The following is a 10,307-nucleotide window of genomic DNA, read 5'->3' as shown; positions in this document are numbered from 1 at the left end:
ACTCCAGAGAGTCCTGGCTAATAGAGTGTTGGCGCTGGGTTTGAACCCAGGGCCTCCTAGGGTGCTAGCTGAGTACTCTGCCACCCCACTACCTCCCAGCCCAGTGGGTTTTAGTTTTGAGACTCTATCCCTGTGTAGTTTGGCCTGACTTTGACCTGGCTGTGTAGCTCAGGCTAGCTCTGAATTTACTATCCTCCTGCTTCAGTTTTCCAGTGCTGGTCCCCACTATGCTTTGATTGTTTAAATGTTTTTTTTATAGACTATAGTGTTCAGTAGTCATGACCGAATGCTTAAGATGTGGGATTAGAATATAGTGTTCGACAAGTCAATGAATTACTATCCTATTGATAGACATTGAATGTTCCTGCTGGTTTTATGTAGCCCAGGTTGGTCTCAAACTCACTATGTAGCTAAAGATGACCTTGGACCCATGATTCTCCTTCAGTCTGTCTCCTAAGTGCTGTAATTACACACACACACACACACACACACACACACACACACACACACACACACATATATATATACATATATACATATACAGTCATGTAGTCCAGGATGGACTTGAATTTACTGTGTAGCCAAGGGTGTTCTTTTTTTGGGGGTTTTTCGAGACAGGGTTTCTCTGTGGCTTTAGAGCCTGTCCTGGAACTAGCTCTTGTAGACCAGGCTGGTCTCGAACTCACAGAGATCCACCTGCCTCTGCCTCCCGAGTGCTGGGATTAAAGGCGTGCGCCACCACCGCCCGGCCCAAGGGTGTTCTTGAACTCCTGATCCTCCTGCCTCCAGCTCCCAAGAGAACTGGGACCACCTTACAAAGCTGCTTTACATTTAGTCATCTGGTGTGTCAGAGGTAGTAATTCTCTGTGTCTTTCAGGGCCAGCCTGGTCTTTTTTGTTTTGTTATGTTTTGTGTTTTGTTTTTCGAGACAGGGTTTCTCAGTAGCTTTGGAGCCTGTCCTGGAATTAGCTTTTGTAGACCAGGCTGGCCTTGAACTCACAGAGATTCGCCTGCCTCTGCCTCCCAAGTGCTGGGATTAAATGCATGTGCCACCACCGCCCGGCTTCAGCCTGGTCTTCATAGTGAGAAACTATCTAACACAAACAACAAACAAAACAAAAACCCACCCCACAAAGCCCCATATTTTAAATAATAAGAACTCTTTCCAGATTAGATGGAGAGGTGAGACGTCCTGAGATGGGTTTTGGGTCATATCCTTTCATACAAAAGTTGCCACTCACAGCGGAGGATGTAGCATGGATAATAAAAACCCAGAGACAGAAATTGGGGTTCAACCAGAAAACCAGAAAAGCAAGGCAGCCAAGCCACTAGAAAAGTCTTACCTCTACCAAGGCTCTCTCCTCCCATTTTATATGCCCTCTAGTGCTGGGATTAAAAGCATGTGACTTCCAAACACTGGGATTAAAGGTGTGAGCCACCATTGCCTGATCTCTAGTGGCTTCAGCTTTGCCCCTGTCTTCAGGCAAGTTTTATTTATCAAAATACAAATAATAATCCCTATATTAGGAAGCTGGAATATAGTGGGGATCCAGCAAGCAGCCCCAGAACCAAAGAAAGCCCTTCCATTAGGAGACTTCCATAGTCTCTATGAGGGTTGGATCTCTGAAGTTAGCAGATTAGTGAAGGTACTAGATGGGAAACTAGGTTGAAATTTAGCAAATTAATCCTATTGTCCCACCCTGCCTTGGGTCTGTTAACCACTAGGAACCCAGCGGTTTGGGGAAGGACGTCCTAGATAGAGGATGTGAGGCTTGGCTGATCCTCTCTACCGGAGCAACCTCTGCCTGGAGTCAAGAACATTCGTCATCCTTTTTAAAGATTTGGTTTATGTGTATGGACATTTTGACTGCTAGAATGTCTGGGTACCACATGCATGTAGTACCTGAGGAAGCCAGAAGAGGGCATCAGATCCTCTGGAACTGGAGCAGATAGCTATGTGGGTGCTGTGAACCCCTCTGGTCCTCTGTAAGAACAGCAATGAAGAGCATTGTTATCATGTCTCTGGGCATACTCCGGAAAAGATTTCCTCTGAAGTCTAAACACCAAGGAGTGGTTTGTTAGGTCAAGGAGATGACTATCAAATAACCGTACGTAATCCAAAGTGTGTGAACCGGCTTGCCTTCACACCACAGTGGGACTATTGTTAGTTTCTAATTGTTGCCAGGATAGCAGCACATCCAATTTGTTTTGAAAATCTATTAAAATCGCTCACTACAGCTTTGACAAGCATTCTGGACTAATAATGAGTTTCAGAACCGTATATGCTTGTTACTTCAGATTGTATTTTCAAAGCAACTGCCTAGCTTTTTCTAAAACCTATTTCTTCAGAGGGGCTCTTTTTGTTTGGCTCGTTTAGACTCTGGATAGTTGCTTTCACAATCACGATGCCTCACAAATACTGTCTGGAGCTATGTGGGTTACTTTTTCTCTGTATAGCATGTTGTGAAGGTTTTATCAATCAATCTTTGCCAGAATATACTTTAGTACCTACTATTTCTAGTCATGGATCCAGAGATAATTTAGGGTATTCCCTGCAAAAGCTCCTGGTTTTGCACTTCCTTCCGGGTTTTGATTCACTCTTTTTGTTTGCTTTTGGAGTTTTTTTAAATTTTTTATTATTAAAAATTTCCACCCCCTCCCCACCTCCCATTTCCCTCCCCCGTGCTTTTGGAGTTTTGTTTTGTTTTTGAGATATGGTGTCTCTACAGAGCCCTGGCTGTCCTGGCACTCACCGTGCAGGCCAGGCTGACCTCGAACTCACAGAGCTTCGCTTGACTCTGCCTCCGAGTTGAAGGCACGGACCCACCACTGCCGGGCCTGATTGACTTGAATTTTGTGTGACATACGAAGAGTCCAGTTCATTCCCTTCCCCAGTACAGACGCCTTCACCACCTCCTACAGAAAAAGCATTTCTCTGCTGGCCGGGCAGTACCTGTCTACTTTAGGGGTCCCCGCCCCTTTTATCACTAATGTCAGTCAGTACCTTTCTCATATTTTTTAACATATAACCTGAATGTTCTTAAGATTTTAGTGTTCTTTACACATTTTCATCACTGCGTATGTAAATGCCACGTTAAGCTGACTTGGGCTGTGGACAGACCGGTAAAGCAAACAACTAAGACACAACTTTATCCTAGAGACAGCGCGCAGACCACCGCGCATGCGTGTGTACCGCCCCCTCCCCCCTCGGGGTAACACGCAGGCGCGCCCAGGCTACACTCACAGGGAAGTGCGCTTGCGCCGACTGACGCCCCGCCCTGCCAGTCGCCCGCTATAAAACCTCGCGCCTTTCCTCGCGAGAAACGACTAGCTCATGCTCGCTGCAGGGGTCGGAGGTCAGGGCGAGCGTCTCCCGGGCCGAAGGAGGAAGATGGCGGTAGAATCGCGCGTTACCCAGGAGGAGATTAAGAAGGAGCCCGAGAAGCCGATCGACCGCGAGAAGGTGCGGGCGGCGGGCCGCTTGGGGGGGAAAGGCGGGCGGGCGCGGCCTGCAGGCGGGTGGGCGGGAAGGCCAAGTGGCGCGGCCCGGGGCTGACTCCCCACTTCTCCCTAGACCTGCCCGCTGCTGCTGCGGGTCTTCACCACCAACAACGGCCGCCACCACCGAATGGACGAGTTCTCCCGCGGGAACGTGCCCTCGAGCGAGCTGCAGATCTACACCTGGTGAGCCGCGCGGGACTGGGGCCTGGCGGGCTGCGCCCTGGGGGACCGAGCTCTCCCCCGGCGGGGACGCGGGCTTCTCCGCCTCGGAAGGCTTTAGGGAGCGGTGAGGAAACGTTAGGTTGGAACGGACGGCCCGGCCCGGCTCCCGCCATATGGCTACCGGGTACAGAAACACGTAGGTCGTTTAAAATGCCACGGTGAGATGGGAGAGCATCGGGAGTTGGGTGTTGCGTGCTGTTCTCAGAGCGTTGACACTGAGAAGCCTTAGCATCGCCGCACCAGCAAACCCGAGTCCTTTCTGCTCTGGCACTCGGTGTGAAAACGTTTGGTGGTTCAGTGGAGACGGCTGACCACTCAGCTAGGACCATACGAGCTTTGTGTCGGGTTAACATCGTAATGGCTTTTGGAAAGCAGTAAAAGCTAATTTTAATATGTTTTTGTTGTCGCAAAATGTAACGGGAAATTTGCCTCTTTAACTTTTGAAAGCTGTGCTCCACTTTTAAAATCTTTTCACACACTAGAAACTCTGCACCTGTTAAGCAAACAGTAATTTCTTGTTACTGGGGGATCTGTGTTCGAGGCCAGCCTGGTCTACATGGGGAAGCCCACAGCCAGGGCTACACAGAGACCCCCATCTCAAACGCACACCCCAAAAAACAAAAGGTAGTGATTGAAGAAATATTCAGTAATGGCTTAATGTAAGCCACTTTCCAAATATTAAAATTCCATGTCTTCCCAACGACTAAGATTTCAAATTTGTCAGTACTTTCCTTACACCCTGAGCTTGTAACGAACTGCCTTTCTGCACAGGGCGCGGCCTTTCAGGGTCACCTCTCTGTAGGGATTGTTCGAGAACCACATGGGTGTCAACAAAAAAGGAATGCAGTGTTTTACTTGGAAGCTGTATGCATTCTTCAGTTTATCCTTACGACTTTCGGCTGGTAATTCAGGCCCACTCAGACTCACAGAGCCTTTTTAAGTTTTAGAAAGTCACCTCCAAACAAAGAAAATCAGTTATCTCACCTCATAGTTTATGCCAGCGTTGAAGTTCACTGCAGGCAAAATTTCGATTTTCAGAGTTAAGTGCAGAAGAGAATTTGAATTCTGAAAAAGTAAAATTCAACTGCAAAATTACATAAGGTCACAGTGAGTGTCTTATCATCTTGAAGTTTTACAACTCCTCTGACTAGTCTTCTGTGTACAGCTCTTCTGAGAAAATAAGACTATGTGAAGTGTACACAGCATGAACTATATATTTTTGTGTCATAGTTTCAGTATGCTATCTTTCAGTTTTTAATTTAATTTTTACGTATGTGGGTGTTACCTGCGTGTATTTGCGTGCACCACATGAATGCCTGGTGCCCACTAAGGGTAGAAGTGGGGGTAGGATCCCTGGAGTTACACGGGGGTTGTAAGCTGCCTTGTTAGTACTGGGAATTGGAACTAGGGCTTTGCAGAAGCATCGGTGCTCTTAACTGCTGAGCCAGCTCTTCAGCACCCCGCTCCCCAACCCCTGGCAGTGGTGGTGCCCACCTTTATTTAATCCCTGCACTTGAGGGGCAGAGGCAGGCCAATTGAGTTTGAGGCCAACCTGGTCTACAACTGACCAGGACAGCAGTGAGTTCTAGAACAGCAGGACAGCCAGGGCGCTTACACAGAGAAACCCTGTCTCAAAAAGAAGGAAAAGGTCTTTTAGGTTCTGAAGAGAGAGCTGAGTGGATAATAGTGCTCACAAGGGCCAGAGTTCAGTTCCCGCACCCTTGCTGGGGAGCTCACAGCAGCCTCCAACTCCAGCTCTAGGGTCATCCAGTGCACTCCTCTGGCTCACATAGACATTAGGCACACACATGGTGCATATAACATATGCAAGTAGAATACTCATGTTTTTCAAAATCTCTCTTTAATTCTGTATTTTAATGTGCAGAGAGACCACAGTGATTATTTTTTTGGTGGGTAAGAGTTGTACTATATTTCATTGCATTCTAGAAAGCAATATGTATGCATTCTTGCAATGCATAAAGTGGCCTTTGGTCTGGAACATTCCCATGGGAAAAGATAGGGGAGACCTTTCAATCTTTCTAGAAATATCATTCCCTGTTCTGGGCTTGTATACTTCTTTATTCTGTTTAAGTGTGTGCGCGCGCACGCGGGCGAGTGTGACCACCACTGCTGTCTGTTCCAGTGAGGAGGGACCAGGTGGGCCATGTCTGTAGTGAGATAAGGCTGCCAGCTTGGGGAGCCTTTGCTGATTTAATTTGTTTCTTTGTGAGCAAAGTATTTATAATAATCAAGTAATGTCTTTCTTGGTGACTGACACCTACAAGTCACTTATTAGCTTGATGCCAGGCATTGGCATCCTGTGCTATAGCACTGTGTGTGCAGGGAGACCCTCCCCTAGAGGTGACAACAGGTGGCACTCCAGCATTTATAGATTGGAGCTGAGGGTGGAACTCAGTGGTGGGTTGCTTGGCTGTCAGAACTCAGCACAGCTGAACATGGTGGGGAACGGATCATCTGTGTTTAAGAACTAGAATGGAAAGGCTTAATTAGGGCAAGCTGGGGCAGCTAAGTGAGTGGGTTATTTTAATCAGACTAGCAGAAAGGAGCCTATAGTTTGTCAAAGTTTCATGTCCTTGACTTTAAAAAAATCATTTTTTATTATTTTGTGTTGTGCAGTGTGCAAGTACTACAGCATTTGTAGAGGTCTGAGGGCAACTTGTGGAATATCTTTCACTTGAGAATTCTGGGGATTGAACCCAGGACAGCGGGCTTGTGCAGCAAGTGCCTTTACCTACTGAGCCTCTCACTGGCAAATTTTCATTACACTTTGCGTATATATGTGGTGTATGGGAGTGTCGTGGTACGTGTGTGGAGGTCAGAGGGCAGGTTGTGGGAGTTACATCTGTCTTTCCATGATGTGGGTTCCTTTATCGAATTCAGGTCATCAGGCTTGGCAGCAAGCACCTTTACCTGCTGAGCCATCTTCTGCCTCCGTCATTAAGATTCTATGAGAGAACGAGAAACTGCATAGCCTTATGAAGATGCTGTCCCTGCTCATTGATTCTAAGATGCATTCCAATTTTAGGGGCTGTAATGTATGAGAGATTATTTGTCTTAGAAATTAGACAGTTTGTGTAGTTGAATAACTTGGTTTTTCTTGTAGGTAAGTACATCACTGAGCCAGATGTTATGTAGCCTCAGAAGAGTTATGTGGGAATCTCTTTAATCTCTTGTAGCAAGATTAATTTATTGATGTTTTTTAGCATCGAGGACAACACAAGACATATTCAGAGGCAAATTAATTTATTATTTAATGTGTTTGTGCATATTGCACGAAATGCTTGAGGTCAGAGGACAACTGTGGAATTGGTTCTCTCCTGACCTTCACTTGGGTTGACACAGGTAGCCAGGACTGTGTAGCAAACTGCCTTTTCCGTGCCAGCCGTCTTGCAGTAAATCATAGTGCAGGGCCCTGGAGTATGACTTGAGAAGGTACTATGTGCTGTTTTTATGCCCTTGTTATACTAATGTTCATTAATCATCTTTTCAAAAAAATTAGGATGGATGCAACCCTGAAAGAACTGACTAGTTTAGTAAAGGAAGTCTACCCAGAAGCCAGAAAGAAGGGCACACACTTCAATTTTGCAATTGTTTTTATGGATCTTAAAAGACCTGGATATCGGTAGGTGACTTGTTACTTTAATTTCTGTAATCTCTGGACTTTGCAAGAATTTCCTCCCTACCCCCACCTTTCTGTCAAGAGGACGTTATCAGTCTGTCTCAGGCTTCAGTGTTGGAATTAACGGGCATAAGCCACCATGCCTGACTTTGGGATAATCTCTTTAGTGCCAGTGGAAGTGTCCATAAGTTATATTCAGAGCTCAAGTGCTTACATTTTGGAAATTTGTTATGTATAGATCATTCCCTGTTCTCTGTAGTCTGTACTGCTTGCTGATGCATTTCTAGTCTATTGACAGTTGACTTCCTTTCCAACAGAGTTAAGGAGATTGGCAGCACCATGTCTGGCAGGAAGGGCACCGATGACTCCATGACCCTGCAATCACAGAAGTTCCAAATAGGGGATTATCTGGACATAGCCATCACTCCTCCAAATCGGGCACCTCCTTCAGGACGGATGAGACCATACTAAATTCTATTGACTTTCTTGAAGTTATTTTTCAGCCAGTTTGTAAAATAAACTTACTTAATCTTTTCCTCCCTTGAACCTTGCCATTAAGCCTTTAAATTTTAAGCAAATTGTAACACATTTATTTAGGAATTAGAGTTGGATGTACTTTGGTATATTAAAGAAAATGTATGTTTTAAACCCTTCTGTAAAATACGAAGAAAAGTGCTCTTAGCATTCTGTGTAAAACTATTGTGAAATACATGTGTGCAATTAGCCCACTTGTGAACGTTAATGGTGACGTGGGAGCAAACTCAACTCATGGATTTTTACTAAGCGGCAGAGGGCATTTTAAGCCCTAAAGAGGCAGAACAAGAAAGCCATGGAGTTTGTATAAAATGGTGCAGTATGTTTGGGCCTTAGACTAGAGGCCTAAGACAAGTTGAAGAAGCTATCTTGTGTTGGAAAAGTTTGGCTCACTTAGGTGACAGGATAAAGCAGGTGACGAGAGCTGGAGAGATGACTTGGGTTAAGAAAACTTGTTGCTCTTGCAGAGGACCCAGGTCCTATTCCCAGCATCTGCGTGATGGCTCACATTCTTACTCCATTCCTAGGGTGAGAGCCCTTCTCTTGACCTCAGCATCAAGCATGCATGTAGTGGAGAGAGGAAATGACTAGGTCTAGGCTTCAGTGAGTTACCTTCAAGAGAGTGGAGGGAGAAAGGAAGGAGGGTCTTGTGAAGTGCCGGAGAACTGAAACCTAGTGCCTGCAGGGCAGCCGAGATGGCTGAGCAGGTGAATCATGGACTAGGTGGCATTTGTTTCAGTACAAGGTGTGTGATGTGCATGCTGGCACGTGTATGAAGGGCAAGTGAGGAGGGAGAGTTACTGACACGGAGAGCTGGGCTTGTCCTACTGCTTTCTATCTTTTGTGGGACAGTTTAGCTGTGTCAGGTACCTCTCAAAACCTCCACAGCTGAGGTGCAGTGATTGACTCCGTCCACGGGTAAGGCTGTGCCTGCTTGAGTTCAAGGCAGGCATTTGGAATAACTGACCCTGCTTTATTGAATTCATACACAATTAGAAACTCCAATCTTAAAAATTCATGGTAGTTTCCACTTTCAAGGTGGTTAAGAGAGCAGAATGACTGCCTGTTGGGTTTGTTGTCACCAACACTTGCCGATGGCTATGATTTCCTAGGGTTGGCAATGAAATAAACTTCTCAAAGTATTTATTCCATTGGGATTAATGTTGACCAGGTAACCATTCTCTGAAACCTAAAAATCCCAGACTTTTTTCCCCCAAATAAGGAAATTCCTAGGGGGCAGTAAGCTAAAACCTAAGATCAAAATGATATTTATCTGGGGGAAGGGGAGTGTGAACTAGGACAACATTGGGAGTTAGTTCTCTGCTTCTACCCTTGAGTCCTGAGGTCGCTCGGGGCAGCAGGCACCTCACCCACCGAGCCGTCTCACTAGCCCAGAGTGCACCTTAACAATTTTGTTATTTCATGTATATGGGTGTTTGCCTACATACATGTGCACCACATGTATGAATGGTCCCTTCAGAGGTCAGAGGGTATTGTCAATTACGGACAACTGCTTGTGAGTCTGCATGTGGATGCCAGGAACCAAGAGGGGTTCTCTGCAAAAGCTACAAGTGCTCTCTCTCTAGCCCTTGGTTTTGAGGCAGGGCCTCACTGTATAGACCAGACTGGCCTAGAATTTGGAGAAATGACCTGCGTCTGCTTTCTATACCGGGTCAAAGGCATGTGGGACCACACCTAGTACAAAGAGCATTTTTAATACCAAACACTCAGTCACTTTAGCAATTCACCTGGAAAGGTCCTGTGGTGATACTTTGTTTCTCAAAACGGTTTGAGAAGCCCTGGCTGTCCTGGAACTCATGGATCTGCCTGCCTCTGCCTCCCGAGTGCTGCGATTAAAGGCGTGTGCCACCATCCAGCACGCATGGCCAGGCAACCGAGAGCTTGGCACACAGCTGTCAGTCATTTCCAAAGGGGGAAGGACCGCCTGTCCCTCTGCTCTGCACTGTGGATTGCTGAGATGTCCTAACCCTGTTCAGCTTTTCACCACTTCCAAGGAAACTTCATGTACAGCAACTAAATTAAATAAAAACCGTTTTTAAGATGGCGTCTCCACTGTCGTCCTGCAACTCTGTAGATCAGGATGACCTTGAACACCCGACTGTCCTGCTTATTGGGCTTATAGGTCTGGTTGTTCCCAACTAAAATAATTTGAACGAGGGGAACTTTCAGATAGTAATCAGAAACTGGCAAAAAAAAAAAAAAAAAAAAAAAAAAAAAATTCTTGCTGTTTCTGATTAGCTCCACTGAAGTTTTCCAGCAGTGACAACAGGTGACTTACATAAAGAGACAGATCCTTAAAATGTAAGGAGGAAAAGAATGTCACAAAAAAGATAATTGCTGAAAGTACGTGGTACAGTTCTGGAGATTGCGTTGAGCTTGTCCATCTCCA

General features: G+C 45.9%; 1 protein-coding gene across 1 annotated transcript; it reads left to right on the top strand.

The window, feature by feature from the left end:
* The first annotated feature begins 3,304 nt into the window (after positions 1-3,304).
* Sap18 (Sin3A associated protein 18) lies at positions 3,305-9,959 on the top strand. The gene is made up of 4 exons (XM_038310081.1): positions 3,305-3,463; positions 3,575-3,684; positions 7,244-7,366; positions 7,681-9,959. Exons 1-4 carry the CDS (start codon positions 3,335-3,337, stop codon positions 7,832-7,834), a joined length of 516 nt encoding a protein of 171 aa, XP_038166009.1. The 5' UTR covers positions 3,305-3,334; the 3' UTR covers positions 7,835-9,959.
* Positions 9,960-10,307: the final 348 nt, after the last annotated feature.

Source organism: Arvicola amphibius, chromosome 13 (assembly GCF_903992535.2).
Source record: "Arvicola amphibius chromosome 13, mArvAmp1.2, whole genome shotgun sequence".
Lineage (NCBI taxonomy): Eukaryota > Metazoa > Chordata > Mammalia > Rodentia > Cricetidae > Arvicola > Arvicola amphibius.
The sequence above is the reverse complement of the archived record's forward strand: the minus strand, read 5'-3'. Positions and strand labels throughout refer to the sequence as shown.